Genomic DNA, 23,847 nt, shown 5'->3' with positions numbered 1-23,847 from the left:
ACAGGAGTGTCAGGGGGTTTTGCTCACTCTAGGAGCTGGAAAGAAAAAAAAAGTCTAACCTGGCGCGGGGTGTGATTTTTAACTTTGTGCAACCCAGTCCAGCACCTCCACATCACGGAGAGACAGAGAGAGAGAGAGGGGGGGAAGGCAGTGCAGTTTGAGTTGTGTTGGGGATTGAGGGCAGGAGTTGTGCTCAGGCTGGGCGTGATGAGGAAGTGGAGCCTTTAATCCCTGCGCATTCGCAATGACACTTCCAGGAAGTTAGCAACGAGCTGACTTGTTTTGTTTTGACAGCGTCTGAGCTTTGCACGACGATTGGGACTTGACTTTGCAAAAAAAAACCCTTGCAGCCTTTTCTTCTTGTGTGTGTGTGTGTGTGGGAGGGGATGGCGACCAGGCGGCAGCTGCAGTGCCTAGCCGAGGAGCTGAAATGCTCCATTTGCCTGGAGCTGCTGGACGAGCCGGTGGTGCTGGAATGCGGGCACGATTTCTGCCGGTCCTGCATCACCCGGAGCTGGGCAGAGCAGCAGCAGCAGCAGCAGCAGCAGAGCGAGTGGGGCTGCCCGCAGTGCAGAGGCGTCTCGCCGCGGGGGAGTCTACGCAGCAGCCTGTCGCTGGCCAGCCTGTCCCGGAAGGTCAGGGAGCTGGAGCTGCTACCGGAGCCCGGGGAGGTGCACCCGGAGCCGGACTCGGACCCAGACCTTCCCCGATGCCCGGAGCATCGGCAGGAGGCACTGAAACTGCTGTGTGAAACCGACGGCCGACTCTGCTGCCTGCTGTGCCGGGACTCCGGGAAACACAGGCACCACCGCTTCCTGCTGCTGAGCGAGGCCGAGCCTGTTTACAAGGTGAAAGCAAACTTTGCAAATCACTGGAGTGGGGGGGGGGGGCATGGTTGGACTGGGGGTGGACAAAGTGAACAATCACACAACAACAGCAAGCGCCAGGTTGTAGGAGAAAGTGGGGACTGCAGGTCAGAGTTCCAGCACCCACACTCTTAGCTTTCCTGTAGTCCAATTTCTTTTTGTTTTCTTCTCTCTAGTGCTTATTTTTCCCCAGCACCCATGTCGTGTGTATGTGTCTGTGTCTGTGCAGTGTAGGACGCAGAAACAGCTGGTGTGTAAATCTGTACTTGTGTTTACCACAGGTTTATTTGGAAGCACTAGCTTTCAGAGCGCTGCCCCTTCATCAGGTGGACGTGGAACAGGATCATAAGACACAGAATTTATAGCAGATGACCACAGTGTCATGCATTTGAAATGATATATTGAACAAACCTGGATTGTTGTTAAGTCTTTCATCTATTAGAATGGGTTACATGTTTCGGTTCTTAGGTCCCAGAACTTCTTCTAAGTCATATTCTCGAGATAACAAGGTTTTATATTAAAAGAAGGTGACATCTCAGCTCAGACATCTCAGTTACCTGATGGAGGAGCAGCACTCTGAAAGCTAGTGTGCTTCCAAATAGACGTGCTGGACTATAACCTGGTGTTGTATGATTTTTAACTAGATGGAGGGAGAGAGAGAGAGAGAGAAAGAGAGCTGGAAATCTTAAACTGATCTACAAAAATGCTGAGAGAGGCTGAGCAAGTACCTGCAGCAGGATTTTGAGGAAAGTCCCTGCTGTAAATTCTTAAAGTTTTGGTGTTTTTATTTAAAAAAAAATCTTTATTCATTTAAAATAAACTATATTTACACACTGCTATGGAGCGGAGCAGGCCAGACCAGACCTCCTCAAAATATTTTAAGAAGGTTGAAAGGTGACCTGATAGAAGTTTATAAAATAATGAGGGGTATAGAGAGAGTTAGTGGTAATTGTTTTCTCTGTGGTATGGGGGATTTCAAGACTGGAGCCACATTTTTAGGCCCACTGCTTTTTATCATTGATATAAATGATTTGGGTGTGAACATATAGGAGGTATGGTTAGTATGTTTGCAGATGACACCCTCTCTGTTTCTCTCCATACGGTCCTGTATTAGACCCAAACTAACTCACTGGCCACTCTCAAAACCAACTCCACAGCCCCTCTCTCCATCTCTCTCCGTGATGTGGGGGTGCCGGTGTTGGGCTGGGATGGAAAAAGTTAAAAATCGCACAACACCATGTGGTGTAGTGGACAGCCAAGAAGGTTACCTCGGAGTACAACAGGATCTCGATCAGATGGGCCAAAGGGCCGAGGAGTGGCAAGATGGAGTTTAATTTCGATAAATGCGAGGTGTTGCGCCTTGGAAAAGGCAAATCAGGGCAGGACTTATACACTTAATGGTAAGGCCTTGGGGAGTGTTGCTGAACAAAGAGACCTTGGAGTGCAGGTTCGTAATTCCTTGAAAGTAGATTCATAGGTAGATAGGATAGTGAAGAAGGCATTTGGTATGCTTTCCTTTATTGGTCAGAGTACTGAGTACAGGAGTTGGGAGGCCATGTTGTGCCTGTACAGGACATTGGTTAGGCCACTTTGGAATGCTGCGTGCAATTCTGGCCTCCCTGCTATAGGAAGGATGTCAAACCTGAAAGGATTCAGAAAAGATTGACCAGGATGTTGCCAAGGTTGTGGAGGGTTTGAGCTATAGGGAGAGGCTGAGACTGTTTTCCCTGGAGCATCGGAGGCTGAGGGGTGACCTTATTGAGGTTTATAAAATCATGAGGATAGGGTAAATAGACAAGGTATTTACCTCGGACTGAGGGAGTCCAGAACTAGGGGACATAGGTTTAGGGTGAGAGGGGAAAGATTTAAAAGGGAATTGAGGGGCAACATTTTCACCCAGAGGGTGGTGCGTGTATGGAATGAGCTGCCAGCGGAAGTGGTGGAGGCTGGTACAATTACAACATTTAAAGGCATCTGGATGGGTATGTGAATAGGAAGAGGTTAGAGAGATATGGGCCAAGTGCTGGAAATGGGACTCGATTAATTTAGGATATCTGGGTCAGCATGGACGAGTTGGACCAGGAAGTGGTAGAAGTGGTACAATTACAACATTTGAAAGGCAGCTAGATGAGGACATGAATAGGAAGAGGTTAGAGAGATATGGGCCAAGTGCTGGAAACGGGACTAGATTAATTTAGGATATCTGGGTCAGCGTGGACGAGTTGGACCGAAGGGTGCTGTATATCTCTATGACTCTATGAGTTGAGGGATTGCCCAGGGATTCTGAGAAAGGATTGGGAGGTGCAGAGGTTTGGGTCTAAAATTGGTGAACTCAGTGCTGAGTCCTGAAGGTTGTTGAGGGTCCAAGGTGAAGGTTGCTCCCTGACGGACTGTCCCACTCTGAGATGTCAGCTGTGGCTCAGTTGGTCTGTCACTTGTCTCTGTGTCGCAAGTTCCAGGGTTTGTGTCTCACTTCAGACACTTTGCCTACAGCGTCCATCGACAGCAGCTAGTGAGCACAGAACTCGGTGCTGACTTTCAAATCAAATACTGTGGCCTCATTAACCATAAAAATCATGGTTACAGACTCTTCAGTCCAACTCGCCGACCAGGTCCAAAGATGTGCAGGTTAGGTGAGTTGGCCGTGCTAAATTGCCCATAGTGTTATGTGCATTAGTTAGGGGTAAATGTGGGGAATGGGTCCGGGTGGGTTACTCTTCAGAGGGTCGGCGTGGACTTGTTGGGCTGAAGGGCCTGTTTCCATACTGTAAGGAATCTAATCTCCTAACCTAATCTAGTCCCATTTGCCCAGCACCCGGACAATATCCCTCCAAACCCTTCCTATTCATATACCCATCCAGATGTCGTTTAAATGCTGTAATTGTACCAGCCTCCATCACATCCTCTGGCAGCTCATTCCATACAAACACCACCCTCTGCATCAAAAGGTTGTCTGTTAAATCTATTTTAAATGTTTCCCCTCTGCACCCTAAACCTATACCGTCTAGTTCTGGACTCCTCCACCCCGGGGAAAAGACCTTGTCTATTTATCCTATCCATGCCCCTCCCCTCCTGATGTAAAAGATTGTATCGTTCATTTTGAAGTGGAGCAGGGATTACCCTCGTGACTTGGACAATATTTATCTTCTAACTAATGGTAAAACAAACAGATTATTTGGTCGTTGTCACATTGCGACTTCTGGGAGTTTGCTATGTAAAAACTGACTGCTATCTTTCCCACTGCACACCAGAAAGTACATTTCTAGAAACACCTAACTGGCTGTACAGGGCTTTGGGAATGCTCTGACGCAGGAGAGGCGCAATATAAATGCAAGTCATTTCTTTTTCCTCAGTGTTCCATTTAAAGGTGTCTGTGATTTTGAATTAATGCTCTGGTTCCAGGGACGACTGAAGTTGTCACTGAACTCAGCTGCCAGAAAGCAACTTCGCGTGCTCAAAGCCAAACTGATGCAGAAACAGGAGATTTCCAAAGTTAAGGTATGTGTTCCCATGCTAATGTTCTAGATTTTTGGTTAGTTTGAATTCCCCTTGTCATGAAAGGTTGTGATATTTTACGATTACTACGTGGAGATTTGGGGTCTACGGTCAAAGAGCCATGTATGGCTTTGGGTTTGAATGACATTTCTCTTGCTCAAACACCTTTTGAGTTCAGTGAGTGATAGAAACATCGAAAGTAGGTGCAGGAATAGGCCATTCGGCCCTTCGAGCCTGCACTACCATTCAGTACGATCATGGTTGATCGTGTAATCTCAGTATCCCACTCCCACTTTCATTCCATGTCCCTGGATCTCTTTTGCTGCAAGGTCCACATCCAGATCCCTCTTGAATATATCTAACAAACTGGCCCCAATAGCTTCCTGTGGGAGAGAGTTCCACAAATTCCCAACTCTCTGAGTGAAGAAATTCTTCCTCATCTCAGCCCTGAATGTCCTACCACTTATTCTTAGACTGTGACTCCTAGTTCTGGACTTGCCTAACATCGGGAACGTTCTTCCCGCCTCCAGCCTGTCCAGTCCCATCAGGATTTTGTATGTTTCCATGAGATTCCCCCTCATTGTTCTACATTCCACTGAATACAAGCCCAGTCGATCCAGTCTTTCCTCATATGTCAGTCCTGCCATCCCGGGAATCAGGCTGGTGAAACTTCGCTGAAATTCCTCAATAGGAAGAATGTTCTTCCTCAGATTAGGAGACCAAATCTGCCCACAACACTCAAGGTGTGGCCTCACCAAGGCCCTGTCTAACTGCAGCAAGACATCCCTAATCCCACATCCTCTCGCTATGAAGGCCAGCATGCCATGAGCTTTCCTCACTGCCTGCTGCACCTTCACGCCAACCTTCAGTGACTGCTCCACCATGACACCCAGGTCTTGTTGCACCTCACCTATTCCTAAACCACTCAGATAATAACCTGCCTTGATGTTTTTGTGACCAAAGTGGATAACCTCACATTTGTCCATTTTATATTGCATTTTCCAAGTATTCGTCCACTTACACAACCTGTCCAAGTCACCCTGCAGCCTCTTAGCATCCTCCTCACAGCACACACTGCCACCCAGCTCAGTGCCGTCTGCAAATTTGGAGATATTGCTTTCAATTCCTTTGTCCAAATTGTTAGTGTATATTTGTTTATGTACCAACAATCAAGGCTTTTTAAAATCAATAATAAGAAAAAAAAAACCTGTTGTTGCCAAGCAACTGGGAGTCTTATGAGTGAGGGAGACCGAGGGACGCAGGTTCCGGTCAGTGAGTTTGTGCGGGTTGGGTCTGTCAGAAAAAGGTGTGGTGAGTATTTAGTCACGCCCAAAACCATCAGGGATTGCCCTGATAGGAAGGCCTGAGTGACATAGAGTCAATAAGAGAGAAAACTCCATGTTTAAATGACTATGGATGAGCAGTTTGCAGAATCCATATCAATAAATATGTGAGCTGTGTTCGCCATTTCTTGAATGGTCTCCGAAGGGATATTAATGAAAGAACTGCAGTGTAAAGAACTCAGAAACCAATTACAACCGAACAAAGAACTTTTGAAGTGGAAACAGGGCGACCGTTGACTGAAGATTGAGTATCTTTAAGCTTCTTGTTTAGGGAGAAATGGTTGAGTATTTACATCTGGTATTTCTAATAAGACCATTTCAACTGGGTCTTGTATAATTTGGTACAATGAATGTTCTGCTTTTCTTTTTTTGTGTGGAATAAACCTTTCTGCTCTTTTGTTAAAAGTACACTGGCAGCCTCTTGGGAATATGTTCAGTGACTACAATGGTAAACAAATAGCAATGATAGAACTTATGGTATATCAAGACGGGTCCCACTCTAGGATCTGACCTCTCCAAAGCTACCATTAGCTGGGGTCACAACACCGTTAGCTTTTTGTGTTGACGATATTCCACATCTCATTTGATAGGAACAGTCAAGCAGCCTGCACACCCACGTCACGTCGGAGTTTGCAAAAATGCATGAGTTTCTCGCCAGGAAAGAACAAAGTTTACTTGGAGAGCTCAGCAGACAAGAGGAGAGGATTCTAAGTGCAATGGAGAAAGCACTCGGTGCAATCCAACAAGAGCTAGACTGTGTTGAACGAGAGATATCAGACCTAGAGGCACGAATGAACCAAAAAGACACAGTCACATTTCTGGAGGCAAGTGGTTGTTTAATTTGACCTGAATTACACAGGCAGCTGGAAGGGGAGGTAGTTTACCATAAAGTACAAAGTCCCAAAATAAAAGCACCAAATGTTGGAAATACACAACAGCTCGGCCAGCAACTGTGCTGAGAGAGAGAGAGAGAGAGAGAGAGATAAGGGTACAGTTCGGTCATCAGATCTTCTTTCTCTTAGTCACTGCCTACTTCGCAAACGCCAATTGGAAATCGTGTTGCAAATCATTGCTTGCGTCCCAGTGAGAGCTCAGAGTTGGCTCGATCCGCAGGCAGAAGACGCAAATCCCACTTCGTCACAAAAATCCAGGGCTGACACTCCAGCGCATTACAGAAAGAGAGCTACCCTGCCACCTTCTGGGTGAAGCGTTGAATTAGTATTTCATTCACCCTCACTCTCACATAGAAGAGAAAGATCCATACTTGAAATCTGAATCAAGAATAAAAAATGATCTGGATAAAACTCAGCAGGGCAGCCAGTAGCTATGGTGTGAAATAAAATTAATGTTTCTGGTTATTGACTTCTGAACATAACCGGGAAGAAAGAAGGCACACAGACCATGTGGTTCACTAATGTCCTTCAGGGAGGGCAATCTGCCTTCCTTACCCAGTTTGGCCTACAAACCCGCAGCAAATGCAGTTGACTGTCAACTCTGGCCAGTTAGGGATGGGCAATGAATGTAGGCCTAGTCAGAGACACCCATGTTAGGGTGACATTGGTGGCTCAGTGATTAGCACTGCTGCCTCACAGCACCAGGATCCTGGATTCGATTCTAACCTCTGACAACTGTCTGCGAGCAGTCTGCATTGGGTGCTCCGGTTTCCTCTCACAGACCTAAGATGCGCAGGTTAGGGTGGATTGGCCATGCTAAATTGCCCCGTAGTGTGCAGGCCAGGTGGGATAGCCATGGGAAATGCAGGGTTACAGGGATGGGGGAGTGATGGGATGCTCTTCGGACTGGTTGGTGTGGACTCGATGGGCCTAATGGCCTACTTCCGTTCTGTGACAGAATAAAAACAAAAAAAGGAGTCAGAGGATCTGTTGAAAAGTCGTCGATGTTCAATGTTACCTATCCTTCTCTCAACATTTTTAATTTGTTCTTGATTCTGTTATCCCTGATGTCCTGATCTATATTTAATAGACAATAGGTGCAGGAGTAGGCCATTCTGCCCTTTGAGCCTGCACCACCATTCAATATGATCATGGCTGATCATCCTTAATCAGTATCCTGTTCCTGCCTTATCTCCATAACCCTTGATTCCACTATCCTTGAGAGCTCGATCCAACTCTTTCTTAAATGAATCCAGAGACTGGGCCTCCACTGCCTTCTGGGGCAGAACATTCCACACAGCCACCACTCTCTGGGTGAAGAGGTTTCTCCTCATCTCTGTCCTAAATGGCCTGACCCGTATTTATAAGCTGTGTCCTCTCGTTCGGCACTCACCCATCAGCGGAAACATGTTTCCTGCCTCCAGAGTGTCCAATCCTTTAATAATCTTATACGTCTCAATCAGATCCCCTCTCAGTCTTCCAGACTCAAATTCACCCATGAGCAGAAACATGTTTCCTGCCTCCAGGGTGTCCAATCCTTTAATAATCTTATATGTCTCAATCAGATCTCCTCGCAGTGTTCTAAACTCAAGGGTATACAAGCCCAGTCGCTCCAGTCTTTCAGCATAAGGTAGTCCTGCCATTCCAGGAATTGACCTCGTGAACCTATGCTGCACTCCCTCAATAGCCAGAATGTCTTTTCTCAAATTTGGAGACCAGAACTGCACACAGTACTCCAGGTGTGGTCTCACCAGGGCCCTGTACAGCTGCAGAAGAACCTCTTTGCTTCTATACTCAATCTTTCTTGTTATGAAGGCCAGCATGCTATTAGCTTTCTTCACTGCCTGCTGTACCTGCATGCTTACCTTCATTGACTGGTGTACAAGAACACCCAGATCTCTCTGTACAGCTCCTTTACCTAAATGGAGTCAAGTTAGGTAGTAATCTGCCTTCCTGTTCTTGCCACCAAAGTGAATAACCATACATTTATCCACATTAAACTGCATCTGCCATGCACCTGACCACTCACCTAATCTGTCCAGGTCACCCTGTAATCTCCTAACATCCTCCTCACATTTCACCCTGCCACCCAGCTTTGTATCATCAGCAAATTTGCTGATGTTATTATTAATGACATCTTCTATATCATTAATATATATTGTAAAAAGCTGCGGTCCCAGCACTGATCCCAGCGGTACTCCACTGGTCACCGCCTGCCATTCCGAAAGGGAGCTGTTTATCACTGCTCTTTGTTTCCTGTCAGCCAACCAACTTTCAATGATTGATTTCAGGGGTATTGGATTGAAACAATGTCCGAGAAAAGAAAGATTACCTGGCCATTCTCTCTCTATCTATCTCTCTCTCTCTCTCTCTCTCTCTCCCCCTCTCTCTCAAATACACATAAGGACGGACATATTTGCATTGGGAAACAATTCAGGGATAGTTTACAGTGCTGATGCCTGTGATAAGGGGTTGCCTGTTGAGGAAAGTTTGAGCAGGGATGAAGCTTTGAGTAGAACATTTTGGATCTTTTGAAAAGTGGGATAGGATTGGATTGAAACACTAGATTTGGATGGGACTTTGCGGCGTCGGTGCTGATTTTTCGGTAGGGGAGTTTGGAAATAAATGGCACAGTCAGAGTTTGCCCATTGAAGGTAGTGAGGGGAAATTTCTTCCCTTCAGGGTTCTGATCTTTGGAACTCTCTTTCACAGAGAGCAGTGGTGGCTCAGTCGTTGAATATATCAGAATCATTGAGTACTTACAGTGCAGTGGGTGGCCGTTCAGCCCGTCGTGTTGCTCCCATCTGTCTGAGCATTTTGACTTTGCGCCATTCTTCGCCCATACCCTCGCACATTATTTGGATCGAAACAATCACCTATTGCCCTCTGGGATACCGTATTAGCAGCTGCCTCCACCACACTTCCAGCAAGTGGCTCAGTGGTTAGCGCCGCTGCCTCACAATGCCAGGGACCCGGGTTTGATTCCAGCCTCTGGCGACTGTGCACGTTCCCTCCCCGTGTCTGCGTGGGTTTCCTCACACAGTCCAAAAATGTGCAGGTTCGGAGGAATGCTAAATTACCCCGTAGTGTCCAGGGGATGGAGTAGCCATGGTGATATGTGGGGTTAGTGGAGAGGGTGCAGGGCTGGGGTCGGATGGGATGCTCTTCAGAGAGTAGGTGTGGACTCGATGGGCTGAATGGCCTCTTTTCATACTGTAGGGATTCGATTAAGTGCACTTTAGACCCAAATCCCACAGGGCTGCTCTCTTATTAGCAGGCAATGACCCCGAGGGTCATCAAGGTCAAGGAGGGGGAAGACATTGAGAAGGTCAGTCCTTCAGACAGTGTGGAAATTGAACCTATGCTGCTAGTATCAACTGTAGCATTTGAGTGTGGGCAAGGTTTAGATGAAAGTGAGGTTTTTTTTTGTTGGATATGAAGAGATCGAGAGTGGGTAAGAGGCCAGCACTTGAAGAGATCGAGGGCGGGTTACATCAGTCACTCAAATGTTAGTACATAGCTACAGCTTGGAATTGAGAAGGTCAGTGGAATGCTAACCTTTAATACGAGAGGAATTGTGCATAAACGGAAGCATTTCATGCTTCACAAATACTGTGTGCCCCTTTTGGTCTGTTTATTTAGGGAAGGACGTAAATATATTGGTTCAGGTAAAGGTTTACGAGATTGATACTTGGAGTGAGTGGATTGTCTTCTGAGGATTAGTAGGAATTTAAAGAACGGGAGTAACTTATCGAGCCTTACAACATGAACGCAGACCCTTCGGTCCAACCACACCATAATCCCAAACTAAACTCATCCCACCTGCTTGCTCCTGCCCCATATCCTTCCAAACCTTTCCTATTATGTAATTGTCTTTTAAACATTGTAATCATACGCACATCCGCCACTTCCTTTGGCAGTTCATTTCACACATGTACCATGCTCTGTATAATACAAAGTTGTCCCTCATGTCTCTCTCAAATCTCTCTCCTCTTGCCTTAACAGTGTGCTCCGTAGTCTTGAAATTCCCTACTGTAGAAAAAAGACACCTGCCATTAATCCTATCTATGCCCCTCATGATTTTACAAACCTCTATAAGGTCAGCTCTCAACCTCCTATGCTCCAGTGAAAATATCCCAGCCTCTCCTTATAACTCAAACCCTCCATACCTGGCAATATCCTGGTAAATCTCTTCTGAATCCTCTCATGTTTAATAATATAATAGAATCCCTATGATGTGGAAGCAGGCCGTTTCCCCAATACTGACCCTCCGAACAGTATCCCACCTTGACCCATTCACTTGCCCTATTACTCTACATTTCCCCTGACTAATGCACCTAACACTATGGGTAATTTAGCATGGCCAATCCACCCCTAACCTGCACGTCTTTGGACTATGGGAGGAAACCGGAGCACCCAGAGGAAACCCATGCAGACTCGGGGAAAATGTGCAAACTCCACACAGTCGCCCGAGGGTGGAATTGAACCTGGGTGCCCTGGTGCAGTGAGGCAGCAGTGCTAACCACTGAGCCACTGTGCCAGCCAAATTCTTCCTTCCTATAGTAGGGTGACCAGAACTGGAGGTGGTGATCCAGCAGAGGCCTCACCAATGTCTTGTACAATCTCAACATGACATCCCAACTCCTGTACTCAAACCTGATTGAAGGGTGTACCATCCTGAACAGCATTAACAAATTGGAAGTGGGAAGGATGTTTCCTCTTGTGAGTCAATCCAGGACCACGGGCCACAGTTTAATAAACCCCGACTGCCCTTTCAGGAGTGAGTTAGGAGGAATTTTCTCTCTGAGAGGCTATAACCTTTGGAACTCTCTGCCTCAATCAGCAGGTCATCAAATATTTTTAAAGCTGATGGAGATAAATTTATTTTCTTGTGTCGAGGAATCAAGGGTGGATAGAAATGTGGAATTCAAACTGCAGAGATCAGCCATGATCTTATGGAGTGGTGGAGCAGGTTCGAGGGGCTGTGTGATCTATCATAGAATCCCTACAGTGTGGAAGCAGACCATCTGGCCTATCAAGTCCACATCTACCCGTCGATGAGCATACCACCCAGACCTAGCCCCTAACAATAACCTGTAACTTGACATTTCCCATGGCTAACCCACCAGGCCTGTGCATCCCTGAGTACTGTGGGAACAATTTAGCATGATCAATCCACCATAACCTGCACACTTTTGTGGCTGTGGGAGGAAACCCACTCAGACAGGGGGAGAAGGTGCAAACTCCACACAGACGGTCGCCCGAGGCTGGAATCGAACCCAGGTCCCTGGTGCCATGAGGCGGCAGTGCTAACCACTGAGCCACTGGGGTCCTGTCTTGTGTGGTTGCAAAACATTTTAAAACAATGCTGACTAGTCCCCAATTCTTTTATGAGTCGGAACGGTATTTCTCTATCTAGACCCCTCCATGATTTTTAAAACTTCTATTAAATCTCCTTCTCTCTAAAGAAAACAGTCCTGACTTCTCCCAATCCATCTTGCTGCCTGGAATGCCTCATCCCTGGAGCCATTCTTAGAGACCTCTCTTCCCAGTCCTCCAATGCAACTGCTTACTTCCGAAAGTCTGATGGCACAAACTGTGCACAATGCTCCATATCCAAGGTGGAGTTAGTTGGAGAGGCAATGGCCTAGTGGTATTGTCACTGGACTGTTAAGCCAGAGACCCAAGTAATGCTCTGGGGATCTAAGTTCAAATCCTGCCAGGGCAGTTGGTGGAACTTGAATTCAGTAAAAATCTGGACAACTTAGAGAAAGAGTCTAATGATGAGTGTGAGCCAATTGTTGGAAAAACTTAACTGGTTCATTCATGTCCTCTGTGTGACTCCTGACGACACAGCCGTGTGGTTGACCCTCAACTGTTCCATGGGCAATAAATGCTGGGCCAAGGCAGCAACACCCTCATCCTGTGAAAGAATTAAACAAACAGTTAGTGACAAAAAATTTGATCTACAAGGCAATCTGGAGTTACAGAGGGCAGCAGGGAAGCAAAATTTCAGATGTTCCGCAAAGTGCGGACACAAGTTCAAAGAAAATTGGATGGAAAAATCTGGGATCTTTCCGGTCCTTCAGCCACAGCAAATCAACTCAATCAAACCAATTGTGAAACTGCCACGCGTTATGTATTGAGTACAGGAGTTGGGAGGTCATGTTGTGGCTGTACAGGACATTGGATAGGCCACTTTTGGAATACTGCGTTCAATTCTGGTCTCCCCTGTTATAGGAGAGATTAGATTAGATTCCCTACAGTATGGAAACAGGCCCTTTGGCCCCACCAACCTTCCAAAGAGTAACCCACCCAGTCCCCTACCCTATGTTTACCCCTGACTAATGTACCTAACACTATGGGCAATTCACCCAACCTGCACATCTTTGGACTGTGGGAGGAAACCTGCACAGACACGGGGAAAAAATGTGCTAACTCCACGCAGACAGTCGCCCAAGGCGGGAATTGAACCTGGCGCTATGAGGCAGTAGTGCTAACCACTGAGCTACCTTGCCGCCCTAAGATGATGTTCAACTTGAAAGGATTTGCAAGGATAGACAATAAGTGCAGGAGCCTGCACCACCATTCAATATGATCATGGCTGATCATCCTTAATCAGTATCCTGTTCCTGCCTTATCTCCATAACCCTTGATTCCACTATCCTTGAGAGCTCTATCCAACTCTTTCTTAAATGAATCCAGAGACTGGGCCTCCACTGCCCTCTGGGGCAGAGCATTTCACACAGCCACCACTCTCTGGGTGAAGTAGTTTCTCCTCAACTCTGTCCTAAATGGTCTACCCCGTATTTTTAAACTGTGTCCTCTGGTTCGGGACTCACCCATCAGCGAAAACATGCTTCATGCCTCCAGAGTGTCCAATCCTTTAATAATCTTATAAGTCTCAATCAGATCCCCTCTCAGTCTTCTAAAATCAAGGGTATACAAGCCCAGTCACTCCAGTCTTTCAACGTAAGATAGTCCCGCCATTCCAGGAATTGACCTCGTGAACCTACGCTGCACTCCCTCAATAGCCAGAATGTCTTTCCTCAAATTTGGAGACCAAAACTGCGCACAATACTCCAGGTGTGGTCTCACCAGGGCCCTGTACAGCTGCAGAAGAACCTCTTTGCCTCTATACTCAATTGGAGGGTTTGAGCTTTAGGGAGAGGCTGAAGTTTCTCTGGAGTATCAGAGGCTCGGGGTGGGGGAGTGGTTTATAAAATCCTGAGGGACAGGGTTAGGGTGAATAGACAAGTTCTTTTTCCCCAGGGTAGGGGAGTCCAAAACTAGAGGGCATAGGTGTGTGTATGGAATGAGCTGCCAGAGGAAGTGGTGGAGGCTGGTACAATTACAGCATTTAAAAGGCATCTGGATGGGTACATGAATAGGAAGGGCTTAAGAGGGATATGGGTCGGGTGCCATGAACTATCCAGATAGTTCATGGGTGGGACTAGGTCAGATTGGGGATGTCGGCTCGACGTTGGATGAAAGGGTCTGTTTCCGTGCTGTGTGACTCTGAGTAAAAGCAGCAGCGAGCTGGTAAATTGTGTGGCTATGGAAGCAGTAACTACACACACAGCATTTAATGTTTGTTAGACCACAGACCTATTCAAATCAGTCATGATCTTCTGGAATAATGTCACAGACTGGAGGAGCTGAATTGCCTACTCCCGCTATGATTCTCCTGGTCTGACCCCATTTTCAGCACGCGGAGGTTTTACAACAGAGTGAATAGTGGGATTCCCTCACTGCCTCCCTAACCTGAACTTGCTGTTTTTGTATTGTTTAGGTGGAAGCATCTCAGAAGAACAGGTAAAACACCTTTTGAATTTATTTAAAGCGGCAAAGGTTGCATTGAGCATTTCTTTTTACTTAATGAACTTTCGATAGGAATCTCATCCTAATGTGAAAGTTTAATCTTTCAGCTTTGCACATGAAAAACATCCTACCCTGCTGTTTGTTGATGAGGCCCTATCTCTCGGCGTATTCAAAGGTCCTTTACAGTACACAGTTTGGAAAGAGATGATAGGCTGTATCAACCCAGGTAAAACAAAAAAAAACACTCATCACATTTGATTTGTATAATAAAAAGTGAAACACCCTTGATGAAAATGTATTAAACATCACACATGCAAAAAAAAAAGGTTTTGTTAAACAAAAGTTGTTAAATGTAGTAGTTGTTATTGCACGTTGATGGGGAAAATCCTTCCAGATTGAGGAGCAGATGTAAAGAGAGATATGGAGCATTATCAGTCTTTCCAAGAGATCAAAACCCACCACTTGGCTTTGATATGGTGTGGAATTATAAAACCGTCAAGCTATGAAATAGGTGTCAAACCTGAAATAACTCCACGAAGGCTGGCATCCTGTGACCAAGCCGCCCTTTATTTGGGCGTGCATAGTTCATGACACACTGACCCAGCTCACACCTCTCAGAGTGAATGAAACCTCTGACACTCCTATTCTTAGCTGTCAGCCAGGGCTCCCTGATTGGACCTTGATATACAGCCCTGGTCAGGGAACTCATATTATGGGAGGACCACCAGCCTGACATTGCTCCTGTCACTACAAAGACCTTCGAGGGTGGGAGGCATTGGGAGATTCCTCACATCCAGTGAGGATTTTAACATGCCAGATGTAGACAACATGAAACCGGGAGCGTTGCAGTTACATGGGTAAACTGGAGAAGTTAGGGCTATTAGAGTCAGAGAGATGTACCACACTGAAATAGACCCTTCAGTCCGACTACGCCATGTGGACCAGATATCCAAACCTAATGTAGTCCTATTTGCCAGCACTTGGCCCATATCCCTCCAAACCCTTCCTATTCATATACCCACCCAGATGCCTTTTAAATGCTGTAATTGTACCAGCCTCCTCCACTTCCTCTGGCAGCTCATTCCACACACGTACCACGTGTGAACGCCGTGAAAGGTCTGGACAGAGTATGTAGGACAAACCTTTTCCCGCTGTAGGATGGAGTGTGAACCAGGGCGCACAGAGTTAAAGTCCATTGCCCAGTGAAGCAGTGACAGTGTAAAGGAAGACCACCTGAGTTAGGAAGTGCTCAGGGAGTGGCTGACTCAACCGTGGCTTTCAAAAGCTGAAATGGCGTGGTTGGAAAGGGGGGGTGGGGAGCGGAATGACTAGGTTGCAGGGATCCAGCATAGACACAAGAGCCCCCTTACAGCCAAAAAATATTTTCAACCCACTGCATCAAAATGCTGTACCTCTCTGTTTAGCCACTTGGTGGCGCTGGCTTCCTCCCTGGAAGAGGAGGTGTTCCCAGGTTGGTTTTATGTTGCACTGGTAACAACTCCCTGCCAAACTTGCAAATATACAGCGCTGTCATGTATATTTGTGATCATAAAGAATTGCCGATGCTTTCACAATCCTTGGACTCTTTTAACAAGTATTTAACAATAACTGCTGGAGGAACCAAATGGCATATGCCTGCTTCTGATTCTTAGCTTTGGATCCTCTTTTTAATTTCACAAGGATATTTTATTTATAAAACAATATCTCTATATAGTGTGCGTTTATTTGTGTACACATACATAGACACATATTTATATAAACACAATATAGAGATTTTGTTTTATAAATGTGTGAACATATCTATACATTATATATATGTATATATATACACACACACACAGTTATGGATCAAGCAGATGTGAGTGGATATCCCAGGCGTGATGCAACTGGTCAAATCACTCGACTTTAAGCAAAACAGAGTTTATTTAAACACCACAGTTGACACACGAACAAAGGAAAGCAGAATTTAGAATAACTTAACTATTGGAACATTTTACGATTTCACTGCTCCTTGGATGCTGCCTGAACTGCTGTGCTCTTCCAGCACCACTAATCCAGATATTGGAAAATTTAGCTGACCAGATTCAGCAGCTTAACTGAGGAACTGTTCCAATACAGTAACATCCCATAAGCACACCCTGTTGGTCAAAAGATAAATTGAAGCACAGATTCTTACAAGCAGTGGGGGGGGAGGGGGGGGAACAACATCCAGAGAAAGATTTCAGAGGAATCTTTCACTGAAGCTTGCAACACTTCTGGACTCCAACATCTTGTGACTGCTACAGCAGATAAAAACTAGATGAAAACACCTGAACTGGGAGAACTGGCCACTCCCCTTCCATTGTTAAACTCGACTCTTCGGCACCTCTGCCTTTACAAACTCTCTTCAAAAAAAAAGGCCAAGCACAGCATAACCTTTTTAAAGTGGCAGCATTGTCACAATGCATAGCAGCAAACACAGTTTGGTTCTGTGCGCCAACGTGTCAAGGAAACAAACAACTATTAGAGTTGGACTCTATCGAAACAAACCAAAGGCATCTCTTACTTGAACCATATATAGTTGAGGCACGGGAAGGCCCAATAACTGAATGGACCCACATTTAAATTCGGCAGAAAAGTCCTCAGACGATGGTCTTTCCCCACTCTGCCTTGGTGGCAGCACCCCCAAGCAATAGTCATCCCTCAGCACGTAGTCCTGGACCTTGGAATGTGATGCTGGGTCAACGGTCAACTCCTTGTTAACTCTTGATCCGTGCTTAACTTATATTGAGTCCTGCCGAAAACGTAAAACTCTTCTTATCCTTAAATTCCATGCACTTTTCTATTTCTGTGACATTCCCCAGCTCATTCCTAATGAAGGGCTTATGCCCAAAACGTTGTCTCTCCTGCTTCTCAGATGCTGTCTGACCTGTTGTGCTTTTCCAGCACCACACTCTCGACTCTAATCTCCAGCATCTACAGTCCTCACTTTTGCTTATAAACACTCAGATCCCTTTCTAATGCAGCATTGTGCAGTCTCACTTCAGTAGCACGGTGGTTCAGTGGTTAGCACTGCTGCCTGACAGCACCAGGGACCCGGGTTCGATTCCAGCCTCGGGCAACTGTCTGTGTAACGTTTGCACGTTCTCCCCTTGTTTGCATGGGTTTCCACCCACAGTCCAAAGATGTGCAAGTTAGGATGAATTGGCTGTGCTAAACTACCCCATAGTGTTCAGGGATGGGCAGCTTAAGTGCATTAGTCAAAGGTAAATATAGGGTGGGATGTTCTTCAGAGGGTTGGTATGAACTTGTTGGGCTGAAGGGCCTGTTCCAACACTGTAGGGATTCTATGATAACACTGTTTTTGCATTCTTCTTGCCAAAATGGATAACTTCACACTGTCCCACATTATACTTCATCCACCAATGGTTTGCCCTGCCCACTCACTGCACTTATCCTTATCCCATTCAAGGCCCTTTGTATCCTCCACACAACACACTTTCCTATCTTTGTCTAGCGTACAGGGGGTCCTTCCCACCCGAGTCATATACAATGTATGGTTCATAAATGGTTGAGTCACCTGGAGCTGGGGAATGTCACAGAAATAGAAAGGTGCATTTTCGACAGGACTCAATATAAGTTAAGCACGGATCAAGAGTTAACAAGGAGCTGACCTTGACCCAGAGTCACATTCCAAGATCCAGGTCTACGTGCTGAGGGACAGGCTAAATTCCCGATGAAAGGCTTTTGCCCGAAACGTTGAATCTCCTGCTCCTCAGATGCTGCCTGACCTGCTGTGCTTTTCCAGCACCACACTCTTGACTATGGGTGTTTGTAACCAATAATGACGACGGGAAATGGAATGTGAGTCTTTCTAGCGAAGAGTTTAGAGTATGAAAATAGGGAAGTCTACTGCTGTGCTTTTCCAGCACTACACACTTGACTCTGGATGTTTGTAACCAATAATGATGATGGGAAATGGAATGTGAGTCTTTCTAGCAAAGAGTTTAGAGTATGAAAATAGGGAAGTCTACTGCTGAGAGTATAAGCACACTCTGGAGTATAGTCTGCAGTTCTGCCTCCTCAATGTTTGCACTGAAGGCAGACCAGAAAAGGTACAGTGAAGTGATTCCTAAGTTGATGGACTTGTCTCGAGAGGAAGTTGAAGACGCCGAAGGGAGTTGAGAGGTTGGTCTTATTGAAACATAGAGAATTCTGAGGGGACTTGACAGAGTAGAAGCTGAGAGGGTGTTTCCTGCCTCATCCACAACTAAGGGCACCGCTTAAAAATAGAATCGTAGAATTTTACAGTGTAGAAGGAGGCCACTTGGCCCGTCTTGTCTGTACTGGCTCTTGAAGGAGCTACCCAGCGAGTCCCATTCTCCAGCCCTGTCTCCGTAGCCCTGTAAATAGATCACTTTCCAATACATACCTAGCTCTCACTTGAAACCTCCTGGAAAACTGCCTCCAGAATTCTCCCGGGAGTGCTTTCCAAGTCTGAACAACTTTCTGAGTCGAGATGTTTCTCGTCCTCCTCACTCCTCGCGCTCCAGTCTTGAAATTGTGTCTCCCCCGCTCCCCCCAAATATTGCCAGAGCGATACTGAATATCCCTGTCAAAATTTTGATCACCTCTTAATTTTCTCTGCTCCAAAGGAGAATAAGCCCAAAGTTCTCTCATCTTTCCTTGTATCTTCAAATCCTTCATTCCTTCTCGTTCTTCAAAAAATTGCCTTTGAACTCTCTCCAGGCCTGTAACATCCTTCCTTACATAAGGTGCCCAGAACTGAACACAATTGTGTACACCAAATGTGGGCGGCACGGTGGCACAGTGGTTAGCACTGCTGCCTCACAGCGCCTGCCTCAGGCGACTGACTGTGTGGAGTTTGCACGTTCTCCCCATGTCTGCGTGGGTTTCCTCCGGGTGCTCCGGTTTCCTCCCACAGTCCAAAGATGTGCAGGTCAGGTGAATTGGCCATGCTAAATTGCCCGTAGTGTTAGGTAAGGGGTAAATGTAGGGGTATGGGTGGGTTGCGCTTCGGCGGGGCGGTGTGGACTTGTTGGGCCGAAGGGCCTGTTTCCACACTGTAAATAATCTAAAAAACAATGAGGTGTCTGCCATTCACTTTGGCAAACCACAAACCTGCTGGTCTGGCAGAGCAAAGAGTTGTCCTCAGCTGGAGGTTGTATGGGATATTAGGTTGGAATAGGAGGAAGGGAGGACTGCAGATCCTGGAGAGTCGCAGTCAAAAGGTGTGGGGGCGCGGGAAAAGCACAGGCCAGGCAGCATCCGAGGAGCAGGAGAGTCGAAGTTTCAGGCATTCCTGACGAACAGCTTATGCCTAAAGCATCAACCTCCTGCTCCTTGGATTCTGCCTGAATCTCCTGTGCTCTACCTGCACCATACGTTTCCACTGTTCTGGAGCAGTATGTGCAGTTCTGGTCGCTCTGTTATAGGAAGGATATTATTAAGCTCGAGAGGCTAGAGAAGAGATTTACCAGGATGTTGCCGGGTTTGGAGGGTTTGAGTTATAAGGAGAAGCTGGATAGGCTGGGACTTTTTTCACTGGAGTGGCAGAGGTTGAGAGGTGACCTTACAAAGGCTTGTAAGGTCATGAGGGATATGTATAAGGTGAATGGCAGGTTGGGTTGAGGATTTCAAGACATATTTTTAAGGTGAGAGAAGAGACATGGAGGGGCAATTTTTTTTTACACCGAGAGTGGTTGGTGTGTGGAATGAACTTCTGAGGAAGCGGTTGATGTGGGTGCAGTTACAATGTTTAAAAGACATTTGCATAAGTACATAAATAGGAAATGTGTGGAGGAATATGGGCCAGGAGCAGGCAAGTGGGAATAGTTTAGTTTGGGATAATTGTCGGCATGGACTGGTTGGGCCGAAGGGTCTGTTTCCGTGTTGTATGACTCTATGACTGTGACATTAAAATTTGATTGGGCAAAGTCCAACAAAATGTACAGAGGGATTTTGTGTTTGACATATCAATTAGAGGCCTTTGAAGTTGTGAACAAGCAATGTGGATAAGTTTAATGCGATTGGATTGTCAAAAGGCTTTTGAAAACGTCAATGAGATGATTAAGCACCACACGTTAGAGTTCATAGCAGTGGGTCGAGGGCTGATTGATGAAAACAGGTATTTTCAGGTTGGTAGCTTACCGGTGGGCTACTGCAAAGGTCAGTACTTGGACCTTAGTTCCTTACATTCGATAGACGTGACTTTGATTGAGTGAGGAGCCATGTTTGTTAACAATACAAAGTTAGGTCGGAATGTGAGCTGTCTGCAAGATGCTCGAGAGACTGCAGAAGATTACAGATGGGTTAAGTGTGTGGGCAGATGGAATACAATGTGGGAAAATACCACATTATCCTCAATAAAGGTTCATTAGGAAAGCAGCATAGTTTTAATGTGGCACCAGACCAGGAAATGCTATATTCTAGGGGCCTGCAGCCAAGTGTACTGGACCTTCGTGTTAACTGTTAAGAAAGCAATTTGTATGTTAGCCTGCATGAGAAAGGGATTGGATTGTACGAGAAAAATGGTCTTCCTGCAATTACGTAGGTGCACAGTTTTATTCTCCTTAGCTGAAGAAGAGTGGTTCTACTTGCCTAGGCGATATATCGAAGGTTCTTTGCTAATGTCCAGGATGTGGACAGTGCTGGCCTGCTGGGTATTTCTTGCCCAACCCCGGTTGCCCAGAGAGCAACTGCGTTAGTGATCCTGATGGGTTTCCCTTCCCCAAGATCATTTTTCTTCATCTGCCTCTGAATTCCAGATTGATATTGAATTCAGATTATACCAGCTGCCACGCTAGGTCATCCCCAGGGTGTTCCCTAGGACGCTGGATCAATAACCCAGTGATATGACCGGCAAGCCTTCACCATCCCCCTTTCACAAGAGCAGATCGTCCAATGAGCGGAGACTGAGGAGACAAGGCTTAATGGGAGGGAGATCTCATTGAAACGCACATGAGGGGCTTGACAGTGTGATCGTTGGGAGAATGTTGCTCCTGACTCTGGGATCTGGAACTGAGGATCTCGTTCCAGAATAAAGGATGGCCCGTTTAGGACCAAAGTGAGGAGAGCTTTCTGCGCCCAAAGAGTGGTGGAACTTTCGGGTTCTCTACCCTTAAGCCCTGGGAGTTGGTCTTCGAGTGCGAAAGCGACTCAGGGAATACAGGATGGTGAGGGTGAGCGTGGACTGTATTGAATGACACAGCAAACTCAAAGGCCTGAGCGAAGGTCCTGCTTCTCAGACACTTACGTGAAGAGTTGCTAAATCTCCTCACAGTGGGGCGTCTAGTCTCCAGTATTCTAGACTGCGGGTGTATCTACCCCTACATGGTGAGGAGAGGGGGGGTAAGCACATCAACAATGGGGTTCATCACCAACCACCTCAAAGGCAATTGGAGATGGGCAGAAACACGATCCTTACTATTGGTACCCTGGAGGGAAGGAAATCTACCATTCCTAACTGGCCTCATCTGTCCCATAGTCTAGGTTAGAGTGGTGCTGGAAAAGCACAGCATCCGAGGAGCAGGAAAATCAACGTTTCGGGCAAAAGCCCTTCATCAGGAATAGAGGTCATCTGTCTCATAGTCTCTTAACTGCCCTATCTACTTGACCTTTAGCTGTGGACTGTGGCTGTGGACTTGAGGTAGGCTGGAAGGTGCCTGGGAGATGTGTTTAGAAAATGTTTTAAATACCGCAGCGTTTCAACTGGGAGGTTGGTTTGATTGTAACGCTTATCCTCCCTGATATTCACAGGGTCGCATGTTAGAATTTGGTTAGGCAGAGTCAGCCCACCTTTATGAAAGGGGTCTTGTGTTTGACGTGTCGATGAGAGGTTACAGAGATGTCCAGCACAGAAACAAACCCTTTGGTTCAACCCATCCACGCCGACCAGATATCCCAACCCAATCTAGACCCATTTGCCAGCACCCAGCCCATATCCCGTCAAACCCTTCCTATTCATATACCCATCCAGATGCCTTTTAAATGTTGTAATTGTACCAGCTTCCACCACTTCCTCTGGCAGCTCATTCCAAACACGTACCACCCTCTGGGTGAAAAAGTTTCCCCTCAGGTCCATTTTATATCTTTCCTCTCTCACCCTAAACCTATGCACTCTAGTTCTGGACTCCCCGACCCCAGGAGGGGGAAGGGGAGGGGGGGTGAGACCGTGACTAATCAGCCTCTCGGTGCCCCTCATGATATTGTAAACCTTGACCCCTTACTTTATCGAGTTGCTGGTGTAATTTCGGTTTCCTTTGCTCCCTCCGCTAGCTCCAGCCTCGCTGACCCTGGATCCGAAGACGGCTAATCCCTGGCTGGTGGTGGGTGAGGAAGGGACCGGAGTCCGGCTCGGTGACAGATGGCAGGATGCCTCCGACAATCCGGAGAGGTTCGACCAGTGCGTCAGTGTGCTGGCCTCGGAGGGATTCACGTCAGGCCGCCATTACTGGGAGGTGGAGGTGGGCGGTAAGACGGAGTGGGACCTGGGGGTGGTGGCGGAGTCTGCTAACAGGAAGGGCGATATCACGGCCGCCCCGGAGGACGGGTACTGGATAATGTGGCTGGTGAACCAGACTGACTACGTGGCTTGTACCTCTCGCCCGACCCACCTCAAGGTGGCCGGCAAACCCCGGAAGATCGGAGTATTCCTGGACTACGATGGGGGGCAGGTGTCCTTTTACAACGCGGACGACATGTCCCATCTCCACACCTTCACCCACACCTTCACGGAAAAACTCTACCCTTACTTCAGCCCAGGGCTGGCCGACAGCGGGGAAAGTGCTGAGGAGCTGAGGATCTGCCCCGTCAGAGGCCTCTGCTCTGTTTGAATCCGGCCGATGGCACCTGCAAACGTGAAGGGAGTGACTCTCGTTGCTCGTTCGCTCCCTCGCGGTGATTTATTTTTAACTTGGTGTAAACCTTGCAGGCTCTGAAAAGGATTGCGGGCTTGTGTTGCAAACTGGGAGTACTTTATTTGAATTTAACGCAATCTCCACTTCAAGCAGCAATGCCACTTGATTATAAACGGCTTGTACAAATGACACCGAAATAAACAAGTTCCAATATTCCATGAAACCTCAATAAAAGGAATGCTTCCAGGATTGAAGAAATGTTATTGTTATGAGGGTGGGTGTATAAATTGTCCGAATGAATGACTGAACGCAGAGTTAGCGTTGAGTATGGCTGTCTATAATTGGTTGGCACAGTGGTTAGCACTGTTTAGATTAGAGTGGTGCTGGAAAAGCCAGGATACCTGATGAAGGGCTTTTGCCCGAAACGTCGATTTTCCTGCTCCTCGGATGCTGCCTGACCTGCTGTGCTTTTCCAGCACCACTCTAATCTAAACTCTGGTTTCCAGCATCTGCAGTCCTCACTTTTGCCTCCAGTGGTTAGCACTGCTGACTTACAGCACCTGAGACTCAG

At 46.7% G+C, this 23,847-nt stretch overlaps 1 protein-coding gene across 2 annotated transcripts; it reads left to right on the top strand.

The window, feature by feature from the left end:
* Nucleotides 1-186: 186 nt before the first annotated feature.
* Nucleotides 187-23,525, top strand: LOC122541333 (zinc-binding protein A33-like). 2 transcript variants are annotated; one of them, XM_043678007.1, is made up of 6 exons: nt 199-848; nt 4,269-4,364; nt 6,295-6,528; nt 14,390-14,412; nt 14,526-14,644; nt 22,696-23,525. In XM_043678007.1, the coding sequence occupies exons 1-6, from the start codon at nt 387-389 to the stop codon at nt 23,250-23,252; spliced, it is 1,491 nt and encodes a 496-aa protein (XP_043533942.1). In that variant the 5' UTR covers nt 199-386; the 3' UTR covers nt 23,253-23,525. The 2 variants fall into 2 exon arrangements, with proteins under 2 accessions (XP_043533943.1, XP_043533942.1); XM_043678008.1 differs by lacking the exon at nt 6,295-6,528 and having other exon boundaries at nt 187-848.
* Nucleotides 23,526-23,847: the final 322 nt, after the last annotated feature.

The sequence above is a fragment of the Chiloscyllium plagiosum genome, chromosome 37, assembly GCF_004010195.1.
Source record: "Chiloscyllium plagiosum isolate BGI_BamShark_2017 chromosome 37, ASM401019v2, whole genome shotgun sequence".
Taxonomy (NCBI): Eukaryota; Metazoa; Chordata; class Chondrichthyes; order Orectolobiformes; family Hemiscylliidae; genus Chiloscyllium; species Chiloscyllium plagiosum.
The sequence above is the reverse complement of the archived record's forward strand: the minus strand, read 5'-3'. Positions and strand labels throughout refer to the sequence as shown.

Coding starts and splice junctions, on each gene's coding strand:
- LOC122541333 (XM_043678007.1), top strand. CDS start 387: ATGGCGACCAGGCGGCAGCTGCAGTGCCTAGCCGAGGAGCTGAAATGC. Junction 849..4,268: donor AGGCCGAGCCTGTTTACAAG/GTGAAAGCAAAC, acceptor CTCTGGTTCCAG/GGACGACTGAAGTTGTCACT. Junction 6,529..14,389: donor ACACAGTCACATTTCTGGAG/GCAAGTGGTTGT, acceptor TGTATTGTTTAG/GTGGAAGCATCTCAGAAGAA.